The sequence below is a fragment of the Mercenaria mercenaria genome, chromosome 10, assembly GCF_021730395.1.
Source record: "Mercenaria mercenaria strain notata chromosome 10, MADL_Memer_1, whole genome shotgun sequence".
NCBI classification, from domain to species: domain Eukaryota; kingdom Metazoa; phylum Mollusca; class Bivalvia; order Venerida; family Veneridae; genus Mercenaria; species Mercenaria mercenaria.
In genome coordinates, this window is record NC_069370.1 from 7,866,626 (window position 1) to 7,882,134 (window position 15,509).

General features: G+C 37.1%; 1 protein-coding gene across 1 annotated transcript in view; it reads right to left on the reverse strand.

Annotated features, from left to right (window-relative positions):
* The window catches only part of LOC123561008 (protein Aster-B-like), an 84,231-nt gene that overhangs the window by 1,699 nt on the left and 67,023 nt on the right, over positions 1-15,509 (reverse strand). Inside the window, exons 10-13 of the mRNA XM_053516681.1 lie at positions 12,645-12,845; positions 10,201-10,276; positions 8,923-9,039; positions 1,879-1,999 (exon numbers count right to left, since the gene is read on the reverse strand). Of these exons, the coding sequence (XP_053372656.1) occupies positions 1,879-1,999; positions 8,923-9,039; positions 10,201-10,276; positions 12,645-12,845 (515 nt within the window). The remainder of the gene's footprint in view (positions 1-1,878; positions 2,000-8,922; positions 9,040-10,200; positions 10,277-12,644; positions 12,846-15,509) is intronic.

The window sequence follows — 15,509 nt, forward strand, 5'->3', positions numbered from 1 at the left end:
AGATTATAAAATATGAATTTAAGACTAGAGTTTGGCAACAACAAAATATCAATAATAACAAGAATAATCTTTAACAGAGTTGGGCTACTGTGAAATCATTAATATTCATGGCGGAATGCTTTTTATTTGTTAGGGACTGATTTTTCTAATTTTGTAAAAGTTAATATTCTTGGCAGACTGATTTTTTTTCTAGACTGGGTGCATGTTAATATTCAAGGGGAACTGATTTTTCTAGATTTCGTGAATGTTAATATTCATGGGGAACTGACTTTTATAGATTTTGTAAATGTAATATTCATGGGGGAACTGATTTTTCTAATTTTGTAAAAGTTAATATTCTTGGCAGACTGATTTTTTTTCTAGACTGGGTGAATGTTTCTATTCAAAGGGAACTGATTTTTCTAGATTTTGTGAATGTTAATATTCAAGGGGAACTGATTTTTATAGATTTTGTAAATGCTAATATTCATGGGGGAACTGATTTTTCTAATTTTGCAAATGTTAATATTCGTGGGGAGACTGATTTTTCTAGATTTCTTAACGTTAAGATTCGTGGTGGGACTGATTTTTCTAGATTTCGTGAACGTTAATATTTGTGGTGGGACTGATTTTTCAAGATTTGGTGAATGTGTCAATCCATGAAATTAATCCCAATGGAAAAAAATTCTCATTCACTTTATCCTAATGCTGAAATCCACAAATTCATATTCCCATAGTCACTTTGTCCTAAACCACGAAATTTCATGCCCACAAAATTAAATGAGTTCACAGTAACTAATCATAATAAATCTACATTTCAGTTTCGACAGAATGATTGTTCTGACAGACTGTTTCAGCATAAATCATTTTTAATTTTACTTCATAACAAAGTCTAAGAGTAATTCAGTCTGTCAGATGACATTATATTGTGAAATCAATATCCATTGTTGTGAATGCGGATTTTGTGACCAACAAAATAAAAATCAAAATTGAGAAATGACTTTTCCCCTAATATAGCAGTATTGGGCCAAAACCATGACATTTAAACAATATTAAAGTGAGCATAATTATTTTTCTGTTTATCAATAAATTACTTCAGGATTAAACAAGAGCTGCCTCCATAGGAAGACACATGCCCCCCGATGGCACTTTGAATGAATAGTTATGGCCAATGTTAGAGTTTAGGACCTTTGACCTACGGACCTGGATCTTGCGTGCGACACGTCATCTTACTGTGCCACACATTCATGCGTAGTTATTTTAAAATCCATGCATGAATGACAAAGATATGGACCAGACACGCCCATCATTGCACTATCATGAAATATGACCTTTAACGTCTAAGTGTGACCTTGACTTTTGAGCTACGGACCTGGGTCTTGCGCGAGACACGTCGTCTTACTGTGGTACACATTCATGCCCAATTATTTTAAAATCCATTCATGAATGACAAAGATATGGACCGGACACGCCCATCAATGCACTATCATGAAATATGACCTTTAACGTCTAAGTGTGACCTTGATCTTTGAGCTACAGACCTGGGTCTTGCGCGTGACACGTCGTCTTACTGTGCCACACATTAATGCTTAGTTACTTGAAAATCCATCCATGGATGACAAAGATATGGACCGGACACGCCCATCAATGCACTATCATGAAAAATGACCTTTAACGTCTAAGTGTGACCTTGACCTTTGAGCTATGGACCTGGGTCTTGCGCACGACACGTCGTCTTACTGTGGTACACATTCATGCCAAGTTATTTGAAAATCCATCCATGGATGACAAAGATATGGACCGGACACCAAAATTGCGGACAGACCGACAGACTGTTCAAAAACTATATGCCTCCCTTTGGGGGCATAAAAATAAAGATGTAAACTTAAGTGTTCATACTTGATCAACCATAGATATAGAGGCACCAAGCAGGTCTCGCCACTTGCCCATCTCAGCGTCATGTAGCAGCTGTTGATGCCGCAATAACTCCACCCACTCGTCATGTGATTTTGGAGGATGTCTGAAACAGTTGTTATATATATATAAATCTTATAGTCATTATTCCATAAAAATACTAGCTCACTAAATTAACTCAAAAGATGGAGCTCAAAACTTTGTATCAAGGGGTCATAGGTTCAAATCCCTGTCCAGGCATATGTCAATGATGAGAGACCGAGAACAATATATCTTACACCACTCAGTTTTTATCCTTAACCTGTTCATTTATGTGGGGAAGCAAAGAATAAAGGAATTCAGGAACAGACCATTGTATATAACTGAAACGCTGCTGAAATAAATGCTGTGGTCCAGTGGTAACACTGCCTGATAACAAAACAAGGTTCATGAGTTCTATACCCCAGTCATCTAACTAAAAATTAACAAAATTGGGATAAGAGTCCCGTGTATGGATGATTTACACCTGGCATGCTTAAGAACCAGGGAAGCTTCTGGAATGAGAGCTAACAGTCTTCTGGTGGAGTCGACCATATTGGTTACCTATGGCAACTACAATAAATCTAAAATTTAAACACCACCAATTGTAACAACATTAAACCAACAAGAGTGCAAGAATGTCACAATATACGCCCGTCACAGCAAATTTCTTTACTCTAGCACCTGTATTTGCAAATGGAATTTTAATTTTGTGGTTGTTTAGTAATAACTAAGTGTTTTGTTTTTCTAAGTCCACAAAAAAACTCCTTACCAGGTGGTCTTGGTTTTTCCCTACGGTCAATTATAAAAAAGTTACAATATAAGTTATTTATAGTAACAACTAAGGGAAGTTAATCTTAAAAAAAAAAAAAAAAAAATAAAAAAAATAAAAAAAAAAAATTGTAAGTCCTCACAAAAATCTTTACCAGGTAGAGACTGGTCAAAATACACCTCAAAATTGGATGTAGCATGCATGTTGTACTACAGAAAAGTGGTCTCGATTTTTCCCTACGACTAGTAATGAAAAAGTTACAATATAAGCTATTTATAGTAACAACAAAGGGAAGTAATTCGAAAGAAGGGAACTGCGCATGACACTTCGTCTCATGATGGTGTATAATTGTGTCAAGTTACATCAAAATCCCTCCATGCATGAAGAAGAAATGCTTCGGACAAAGTCATTCTTGTATCTGACCTTTGGCCTCTAAGTGTGACCTTGACTTAGACCTAGGGACCTGGTTCTTGCGCATGACACTACGTCTCGTGGTGGTGAACATTTGTGCCAAGTTATATCAAAATCCCTCTATGCATGAAGAAGAAATGCTCCGGACAAGGTTTTCATTCTTGTATCCTTTGACCTCTAAGTGTGACCTTGACCTTAGACCTAGAGACCTGGTTCTTGCGCATGACACTCGCCTCATGGTGGTGAACATTTGTGCCAAGTTATATCAAAATCCCTCTATGCATGAAGAAGAAATGCTCCGGACAAAGTTTTCATTCTTGTATCCTTTGACCTCTAAGTGTGACCTTGACCTTAGACCTAGGGACCTGGTTCTTGCGCATGACACTCCGTCTCATGATGATGAACAATTGTGCCAACTTTCATCAAAATCCCTCTATGCATGAAGAAGATATGGTCCGGACAAAGTCATTCTTGAATTTGACCTTTGACCTCTAAGTGTGACCTTGACCTTAGACCTAGGGACCTGGTTCTTGCGCATGACACTCCGTCTCATGATGGTGAACAACTGTGCCAAGTTTCATCAAAATCCCTTCATGCATGTAGAAGATATGCTCCGGACAAGGTCTGTGGACGCCGCCCGCCCGCCCGCCCGCCAGGGGCGTTCCCATAATACGTCCCGTTTTTCAAACGGGCGTATAAAAATGAAAACAAACTAGCTAGCATCCACAAATAACAACCACCACAAGAAGCTTGTGTTCTACATTCAGTTACAATATTACCATTGAATAATAAGGCCTAAAAAAAAAAATTCTTTGTTTCCGGTAACATGCTCAAAAAAATTAGGGTAGGTAGGTCGGAAAAAATTTTTTTTTGGAAATTTTTTTTATTAAGGGAGACTTTTCGGAAATTATTTTTGTGTCAAAAAATTAATACAAATAAGGGGGTCATGCCTTTAGAGCATCAGGAAGTTGATTTTTAACATCACTGACCATGTTTAAAGCATAAAAAGTGCAGTTTGTCAACTTTTTGTCAAAAAGTTGAAAAAATTATTCTCCAAGGCCATAAAAACATTTAGGGTCGGGCCAAAAATTTAGGGTAGGTCGGGATACCGGAAACAAACAATTTTTTTTTTTACGCCTAATCACCTTGGAATACAAACACCTTTTTTTCTGTTTTCATTTCTCCTCATTAGATTTAATGAACAATAAAATCATTATAATCAACGTTAGTGCCGCAAGTAAAATCAATGTCAGGAAACCCAGACAGACAATTATAAACTCCAGTAAACTAATTAATTACTCTTAATGTATTGCAGTATCCTAACAACATTTCATTAGAATCTTAAACTTTAAGCTGCTGTCTCCAGATTTATGTCTTCTTTTTTTTTTAGTTTAGAAAATGCTTTCATTAGCTAGTAATTGCTGATCAATAAAAGAAACACTCTATTAATCAACAAGAGGGCCATAATGGCCCTATATCGCTCACCTGTCATCATTGCACTTAAGGACAAGAAGGTAAAATAAATCATAATCAAGATCAATCAAAAGAATCATGAGAAAATATAGTTGAAATTTTCTTAAAGGTACAGATATGTCAAAATACACCTATAAATTGGAGGTACCATCCATGTTGTACCACAGGAAAGTGGTCTCGGTTTTTCCCTACGGCCAATAATAAAAAAGTTACTTAATAAGCTATTTATAGTAACATAAAAGGGAAGTAATTAAAACAAAAATAAAGAAGAATATGCCAAATAAAAACAAGAGCACTGCAATGCAATGCAAATGCAGAGCAATATACACACAAAACAAAGTCATATGACCTTTGACCCCTAAGTGTGACCCTGACCTTGAAGTGAGCCATCCGAAACATGCACTCTGCACATCGTTTCGATGAGGTGAACATTTGTGTCAGATTTCTTTGAAACCCTTCCAGGGGTTCAAGAGTCACAGAGTGGAAGGGAAATTGCTAACCAACAGACAGACAGACAGACGGACACGGAGGCGGTAACATAATACATCTCTTAGGGCGTATAAAAAGGAATCGAGATCTTATGGTGATACAATTTGTGTGCAAGTTTGGTTAAAATCAAATCATAAATGAAGCTGCTATTGTGCAGACAAAGTCAAAATAGGTAATTTTGTCCCTTTCAGGGGCCATAACTCTGGAACCCATTATGGGATCTGGCCAGATCAAGAAAGGAACCAAGATCTTATGGTGGCACAAGTTTTTTTGCAAGTTTGATTAAATTCAAATCATAAATGAAGCTGCTATTGTGCAGACAAGGTCAAAATAGCTAATTCTGGCCCTATCAGGGGCCATAACTCTGGAACTCATAACAGAATCTGGCCAGTTCAAGAAAGGAATCAAGATCTTGTGGTCATACAATTTGTGTGCAAGTTTGGTTAAAATCAAATCATAAATGAAGCTCTGCTATTGTGCAGACAAGGTCAAAATAGCTAATTTTGGCCCTTTCAGGGGCCATAACTCTGAAACCCATTAAGGGATCTGGCTGGTTCAAGAAAAGAACTGAGATCTTATGGTGACACAAGTTTTGTGCAAGTTTGATTAAATTCAAATCACAAATGAAGCTGCTATTGTGCAGACAAGTTCAAAAAGGCTAATTTTGGCCCTTTCAGGGGCCATAACTCTGGAACCCATCATGGGATCTGGCCAAGAAAGGAACCAAGATCTTATGGTGATACAAGTTTTGTGCAAGTTCGGTAAAAATCAAATCATAAATAAAGCTGCTATTGTGCAGACAAGGTCAATATAGCTAATTTTGGCCCTTTCAGGGGCCATAACTCTGGAACCCATAACAGAATCTGGCCAGTTCAAGAAAGGAACCAAGATCTTATGGTGATACAAGTTGTGTGCAAGTTTGGTAAAAATCAAATCATAAATAAACCTGCTATTGTGCAGACAAGGTCAAAATAGCTGATTTTGGGTCTTTCTGGGGCCGTAACTCTGGAATCCATAAGGGAATCTGGCCAGTTCAAGAAAGGAACCAAGATCTTATGGTGATACAAGTTGTGTGCAAGTTTGGTTAAAATAAAATCATAAATGAAACCACTATCGTGCAGACAAGAAATTGTGGACGGACGAAGGGCAATCACAAAAGCTCACCCTGTCACTACGTGACAGGTGAACTTATAAAATAAACTATGACGAAAACACTTAACAAGTGTCAGCCATGCTATAACCTTTACCCTTCAAAATTTCTTAACATTTCAATTTTGGCAGTACCACTTAATAATCAAAGGGGTGTTCACAAAAATTTATTGAATGATGAATAGCAAACAGTGTGGACCAAGATCAGCCTGCACATCTGTGAACTTGGTCTGCACTGGTTGCAAAGGCAGAATCACTTGCCGACAGCAGGCTAAAGGTTAATAGAAGGAATTTAGCTTTATTTTATATGACACATGTTAAAATATTTACTTAAACAATATGGTTTATCATTTTACAAATATCTAATGTCAACTGATATCAGTTTTCAAAAAATTGAAATTTTCATGTTCATTTGGATGCAAGTTTTAAATTGGAAAACATTTCATTCATTGTTCAATTAGAACTTAACAAACCAGTTTCTCCCATTAACATGACTTTAACAATTTATCCTTTAGCCTGTTGGCAGCAAGCAATTCTGCCTTAGTTAACAGTGCAGACCAAGATCAGCATGCACTGTGCAGGCCGATCATGGTCTGCACTGTTTGCTATTCAATCAGTCCATAAACACCCCTTCGAACAATAAATGGTACTGCCTGAATTGAATGATGGACCAGTCCATTTTAAAAATTTAGCAAGCTCAAGGTTAATGGTTGTCTGTGGACTTTACTAGCCTTTCTTCACATATTTCATGCAATTATTGTAGATTTCTAATTTTTATAAAATCAAATCTGACAAATTGTTGTTCTCGATATTTTTCATTTTACAAAGTCAATCAAGACAATTTGGCTACATTTTTTTTGTCCATCAGTATGAAATATCAAGTAAACCAGTACACTATAAACAAGAGCTGTCCCTGGACTGTTATTGAGATACAAGCTTACATACAAAAACTAACCAAATCAAGACGCCGATAAATGGACGAGTGCAATAGCTATACCTATATATCAAACAGTAAAGCTAAAAACGACCGTTAAAGGGACATTGCTACTACATAAGTGGTGGAATAAACAACTTATATGACAGACAGATAGCACAAAATTGGGTAAAGAATTTGTGGGGTGGGGCATAATTAAAATCAACATAAAGAACATACCTAGCAAACTAATGAATTTAGAAACAAGAGCTGTCTCCATAGGATGACACATGCCCCCGATGGCACTTTAAATGAATAGTTATGGCCGATGTTAGAGTTTAGGACCTTTGACCTACAGAGCTGGGTCTTGCGGGCGACACATCGTCTTACTGTGTCACACATTCATGCGTAGTTATTTTAAAATCCATGCATGAATGACAAAGATACGGACCGGACACGCCCATCAATGCACTACCATGAAAAATGACCTTTAACATCTAAGTGTGACCTTGACCTTTGAGCTACGGACCTGGGTCTTGCGCGCAACAGGTCATCTTACTGTGGTTCACTTTCATGCCAAGTTATTTGAAAATCCATCCATCGATGACAAAGATATGGACCGGACACGCCCATCAATGCACTATCCTTTAAAGTCTAAGTGTGACCTTGACCTTTGAGCTACTGACCTGGGTCTTGCGCGCGACACGTCGTCTTTCTGTGTTACACATTCATGCCAAGTTATTTGAAAATCCATCCATCGATGACAAAGATATGGACCGGACACGTCCATCAATGCACTATCCTTTAATGTCTAAGTGTGACCTTGACCTTTGAGCTACGGACCTGGGTCTTGCGCGCGACACGTCGTCTTACTGTGGTACACATTCATGCCAAGTTATTTGAAAATCCATCCATTGATGACAAAGATATGGACCGGACACGAAAATTGCGGACAGACTGTCAGACCGACAGACGGTTCAAAAACTATATGCCTCCCTTCGGGGGCATAAAAATACTTGCAAAACTATGAACATTTGGAACAATACTTATATGGTGAAACTATGAACTTCAGAAACTATGGATCTCAGAAACAATACTAACCTGGGGAAACTATGGACTTCAGAAACAATACTTACTTCGCTAATCTATGGACTTCAGAAACAATACTAACTTGGCAAAACTATGGACTTCAGAAAAACAATACTTACCTGTCAAAATTATGGACTTTAGAAACAATACTTACCTGGCCAAACTATGGACTTCAGAAACAATACTTACTTGGCAAACTATGAACTTCAGAAAAAATACTTACCTGGCAAAACTATGGACTCCAGAAACAATACTTACTTGGCGAAACTATGGACTTCAGAAAAAATACTTACCTGACAAAACTATGGACTTCAAAAACAATACTAACCTGGTGAAACTATGGACTTCAAAAACAATACTTACCTGATGAAACTATGAACTTCAGAAACAATATTTACTTGACATAACTATGGACTTAATAAACAATACATACCTGATGAAACTATGGACTTCAGAAACAATACTAACCTGGTGAAACTATGGACTTCAGAAACAATACTTACTTGGTGAAATTATGGACTTCAGAAACAATACTTACTTGGCAAAACTATGGACTTCAGAAAAACAATACTTATCTGGCAAAATTATGGACTTCAGAAACAATACTTACCTGGCCAAACTATGGACTTCAGAAACAATACTTACCTGATGAAACTAATGATTTCAGAAACAATACTTACCTGGTGAAACTATGAACTTCAGAAATAATACTTACTTGGCAAAACTATGGACAGCATCTTGTGAGTTAGGCAGGTAGAGGACATTGGCAATAGTCTCCAGTGACCAGAGTTTGTAGAACAGTAAGGCATTGAACATGACCAGGAGAATTAAGCTGAAAGTAAAACAAAGCATGCACCAATACAATACATGTCTTTGCTCCTTTTTTAGTATCTTTGTATTGATTTAATTTTATTTTGTTTAATTTGTCAACCTTTAGCCTGCTGGTGGCAAGTGATTCTGCCTTTGCGACCAGTGCAGACCAAGATCAGCCAGCACGTCCATGCTATTACATCATAGCTTCAAACTTCATAGAAGCACAATAAAAATGAATATGACACAAAACTAGCAAATTCTTGATGGATGCCATCAAATATGAACCCAGTAATCCTTGATACTGTTTTAGAACTGAAATGATAGATTCTCTCTTGAATAAAATCATAATTTGTCACTCAGACGTGTATAATTATATAACTTGGGCTTTGCCCTTGTTATATAATTTCTTCGGGTTGAACTCCAAACAATGATATTATTCAATGACAAATCACTGTTTAAGATTATTATTTCTTAACTAGAGCTGCTTTTGAGAAAAGCGTATGTCTCCCAAAACTGCCTAATCATCTGAATAGTAAAAAGTAAAAAAAAAAAAAAAAAAAAAAAAAGAGTATACTTCAGGAGTAAGTTTTGAAAGTACTCTTCAGTAAAAAAAAGTACACTTCAGGAGTAAGTTTTGAAAGTACACTTCAGGTGTAAGTTTTGGTTCAGTTATTCAAGGGCCATAATTCCGAAGTGCCTTGGCCAATTTGGCTAGTTATCAAACTTTGCCGAGGACATATTTTGTTCAAGTTTGGTGAATTGTTCGACTTAGGGTGCGGACAAGAGTGTGACAGATGGACGGACACATGGACACACTGACAGGAGTAACCACCACAGTGGTGTGGGAGACACAATTATTGAGATGTTCTATCCAGTGTCAATAATTTCATGTAATGGTTGTGCCCATCTTTTTTTTAACCCCTTGTTGTATATCTTTTTTTTTTTCATTTTCATCACATAGCTGAAACACACCATTAATGCTAAATTTTTGATATTCATTAAAACTTCATAAATTTAAACTAAGATAAACAAACACAAACAGATGGGAAAGACTGGGTAAATTGTTACAGAAGCATATAATTTATTGACACAGTAAAACTGATTTTACATTACCCTGCTGTCTGGTAAAAATACATTATATAAAATACACTCAGGGTTTAGAAGTTAGATGTGGACTTACATAAAGCAGATGATTCTAACCAGCGTATCAGCATTCATTCGCAGCAACTTCTCCTCTTTCTGGGCTGCTATGGCATCTGAAATACACATATTATACCATTCAGAAATAAATACAAGTCGCTTATATATAATTATTGGCATTTTAAACAATTAGTGGCTGATACACAATGAGGATACTTGACTGCACTCCAGACAAGTTTAATTACCATCATAGCCTTTGGGATTTCAAACTGGAAATTAAAGTACAATTTATGAGTGAAACCATTGATCTGTCTCTGTTATTTGTAAACATGGAACCTAAGGCTTTATTTAAAACAACCAAGCAAATCAACTGATTGTGACTATTGTACCATGAACAAATGTGTGACACACTGCATTATGAATAGTTACAATTGTGATTAATATGAAAACCATAAACAACAAGAGCTCGTAGAACACGAAATGCCCCCCTTGATGCATTCAGTAACTGCACAAGGAACAGAAATTATTTGGTCACTATGCACAAGAGTTCTACTGTTCTTGGGCGAAATGACCTTGACCTTTGACCTACTGAACTCAAAATCAATAGGGGTCATCTGCTGGTCATGATAAACCTCCCTATTAAGTTTCGTGATCCTAGTCCCAAGCATTCTTGAGTTACCGTCTGGACACATTTTAACTGTTCAAGGTCACTGTGACCTTGACCATTGACCTACTGACCTCAAAATCAATAGGGATCATCTGCTGGTCATGACCAACCTTCCTATCAACTTTCATGATCCTAGGCCCAAGCGCTCTTGAGTCATCATCTGGAAACGGATTGGTTTACATTCCGACTGACAGACAGACAGACCGACTGACTGACATCTGCAAAACAATATACCCCTCCTTCTTTGAAGGGGAGCATAAAAAGGTGGGAGGTGGGCTGGAGTGGTGAGGTTTGAGTGCTTACTACTGTTTTAGAAACTAAAAGTTTAATTTCTTAATTCTAACAGCAATAAGTGGGGGCTAACTCAGGGGTGTAAAATTCCACTCGCCCGCTCGCATTGGCGAGTGAAAGTCTGAGTAGGACGAGTGGACCTCGCCGTATACTCGACCGATCGGGCGAGTGCTTTTTTACGTCCTTACTTTACCAAAATTCAGAAATTACAACTCCAAAACGTCAATAAGCTTTGAGATGGTTCAGTCGCTACCTGGATTTACTGGAATTTACCCGCGAATCGTAAAGATATCAAAACGTCATGCCGGTAATTTTCCATTCCACAAGCACGTGCGACCTATCGTCATATCTAATTTACATCGACACGTACACAAAAACCGTGCGTAGTGCATTCATTTTTTAACATTTTCGCTTCAAGTTTTCAACACCTCTTGAGAAATAATACTATTTGAATTCTATAATGATTATAATAAGATATCGACAGAAATGTAGGCAAAATTCTATAAAAACGGTCGAATTTTCATATAATCATTTGTAAAAATTCAAACAGCGCGATCTTAGTTACTTAGTTCTTTCTAAAAGTAAATAAATGATGAATACTCTGGGCATAAAATTCAGACTTTTGACCAGAAAGTACAAAAAACATAATAAAAAATTCTTAAAAAATGAAAAAGCGGCAGCTATTACAATACATGGAGTAAAACGATTTTTGGCAAACAGATTTCTGTTAGTGCGGCAGGATAGGTTACGTGACCTCGTGAACGTAAATAGAAATGCGATTTTAAAATAAAGCAATGTGATGTCATTGCGGTTTTTAATAAGTTTTAAATGAATCTTTGTACATGTATTTTTTGACCAACAATTTAGAATTTTTTTTTGTCAAACAATAATGTAAATTCCTTGATGGCAAATAGGTCACATAGGTAGGATATCCACTATAGTAACTATCGTTTGAGACATTTACCTTTTATACGGGATATAGCACATTCGCTTTTGATAATTTAAAGAAGAAACTTTTATTGATTTCTATTTCTCAGCAATTTTAAGAACCGATGCGGTACGATCAGACAGTGATGTGTCACATGGCGCGAAAACATGACGTAATGCCATGACAATCTCGAGCAAAAATACCGCTTTGATCTCCGCTTCAGATGTCAAGATACTGACACACTTCTTTCAGCTCTTTCAGGGGGTGTAAATTGATTATGAAAAAAGGTCAATTACTTAGTTTATCAACTGAATAATTACCGATAATCATTAACGTTTTTTTTTCCTCTCTTTCAACACGGGTGGATGGACGATGATTATTTAGACACTTTTCAAAATAAATATTTTTCGGGAAATAATACTATTGTACATAATACTCCTTTCATAAAAGTGACAGTATTAAAAGTGTCAATTATTAGGGCGAGTGGCTGTTTACTAAGGGCGAGTAGATATTACTGGCTACTAGTCCTGCAGGACGAGTGGTGTGAAAAATAATTTTACACCCCTGTAACTGTTTAGAAAACCTAAACTTTTCTTACTTCTAACAGGAGTAGGTGGAGCAATAAGCTTCTCCGACTTCTGATGAGATCTTGACAGTTGTCTAACTGTTGACTGATGATCAACAACTGAGTTGGCACTTCGAATTCCATGAGTACGACGTTTACGTAATTTTCTTTTTGAGGCAGAAGGTAATCGTGGTATACTCTGTTGTTTCTCCGACTCTTTTCGTAAATGAATACCTGAAATATTAATTCAAGTTCCAATTTAATTTCATACGAGATAAATACTGAAAAAAAGAGTACCGTATTTTCCCGTATTAACGCCCCCGGGAGCGTTACATTTTCCAAAGAGGGGGCATTCATTTGAGGTAAAAAAAATAAAAAATGGAAATTTTTACAAAACTTAAAAACATCGTTCAAACTAGCTGTAAAGTGTTTCTGTGTTGTTTAATCCCCCCAAAACGTAATTATTTGGCATCCAATTTAATGCAGTGTGTCTGTTATGAATTTAAATACGGCACCTCATGTATTCCATGTCTGGCTTTTTGACACGCTCGCGACATTACACATTACGTCATGACCCAAACAAGCTGTGTACTCCGATACCATTTTCCTCAGTATATGCGGGTAGCTAATAGCGCAATACACAATGTCAATTGTTTGACATGCTGCTGTGCCTGCTTTTATATTAAAAGTTCTTAAAACTGCCGAAGAAAAGGGTAAACACATTGCCGTAAGTTTGTTTTAAGTCGGCAGGAAACGTGTGCGCGAGTGGTGTAAAAACAAATCAAAAATGTATTTACCGTTTAATTTTCTGTTTGATGATTGGAGGCGTACCGTACTTAGTACAAATGTTTTGGACTTACGGTACAAATGTTTTGGACTTACGGTACATGGACTGTTTAAAAGTGTGTTTAAGATTTAATACATTGGACTTTAGTACTGTAAATTACTTATTACGTGGACTTATAAAAATGAGGTAGGTGATTTTTTTCCCGTTCTTGTTGACTTTTTTCCCCTCAAAATGGGTGGGGGGCGTTAATTAGAAGGGGGGCCTTAATTCGGGAAAATACGGTAATTTTGATTGGTGAGTTTTTTTACCCATTTTTACCCATATGAGGGAATGTTATTACAATGGTTATTAAAAAATATATCAAATTTTTGATAACTATATTGGGTAGCAGTTGTTTCAAGGTCTTTTTTTTTTAGCTCTGGAGGCTCCCGTGTGGAACCATTTCAACAAATCTGAGAGGTCCACGAAGGATTTTTCATACCATGTTTGGTGAAGATAGTATCAAGCTTTTCACCAGAAGTTGTTTATAAAACAAATTTCTATGTTTAGCTCTTGTGGTCCCTAAAAGGGGCAAAGCTGAACCATTTGAGCAAACTTGAGAGAAGCAAGTACAACGATGCTATAGACCAAGCTTGGTGAATATCCATCCAGCAGTCAATCAAGGGGAACCATCTGATTAGGCTGGAGAGAGGATGCTACAGACCAAGTGTGGTGAAAATCCATCAAGAGGTTCATGAGACAAAGCTGTATATTATTAAAAACTTTACTATTTCTAGCTCTGTCAGTCTTGTTTAAACAGGGCCAAGCAAAACCACTTAAACAAACATGAGAGTTCCTTGCCACATAACTATAGACCAAATCTGATGTAATTCCAACCAGCAGTTTTAGAGGAGAAGATGTTTAAGTATGGGACAACGGATGCTGGAATATCCACCTTTACTCATAACAGAGACCTGAATCCAAAGTTATTTATACAAATGTATCAGGAATAGTATTGTCAATTATGTAGGATATTGGCAATGATACAGAATGTGAACAGGAAAAATTGAAGATTTGCATAATATACTGACAAAAAATCAGAAAGCGCAAAATTTAATACTTATTGACAGAATTAATTGCCACTAATATTGTGGGTTTTTTTGCTCTACAGTAATACTGCACAATGGCAATATTGATTTACCCATCACTGTATCTTTCTGTCATCATCTATAGGAGTTCGTAAAATAATTCCTTGTCTATTTGAAGAAAATTCCAGAAGTCTACAGGTCGGTTAACATGCATCTTTTCAAGGAGCATAGCATGGCAAAATCTGTTTTCTACAGAACCACCTTTTTGTGGAACACTTTTTACCAAAACATAACTCATTTCCCACAGCAGACCTCAGTTACATCTAAAGCGGACATTATTCACTTCTCTCAACATATGCAAGGTACTTTGTATCAGACATTATTTCTTTTTGTTGGGCTGAACATCACATTGGCACAATTATATGTTATATGGAGTATTCCTAGCTTTTAATGGTGGAGGAAGACCCCAGTTGCCTCTCTGGGCACTAATTCATCCTTCCTTGGTCCAGCTTGACGACTTCCTCACATAAAAGTCTACACCCTAAGTCAGGTTTCAAACCCAAGGCAGTGATTAAGGCAAGCAATTCAAAGTCTGTGACCTTAACCACTGGCCACAGGGGCCCTGAAAGCAGATGTAAGGTACTTTACGACAGATATATCACAGCATCAGTAAATGACACCCAGCAGCAGACGTCTGTTACAGCTCATAGCAGATGCCTTTTCAGCTCACAGAAGACATCTGTTACAACTCACAGCAGGCATCTGTTACAACTCACAGCAGGCATCTGTTACAACTCACAGTAGGCATCTGTTACAACTCACAGTAGGCATCTGTTACAACTCACAGTAGGCATCTGTTACAACTCACAGTAGGCATCTGTTACAACTCACAGTAGGCATCTGTTACAACTCACAGTAGATGTCTGTTAAAACCTGATAGCAGACTGTAATCACAGATCTGTTCATCACAGCACGTTCACTCAGCAGCATCTGTATACAAGCCTCATACCAGCAAGGCATCTGTATACATGACTCACAGCAGAA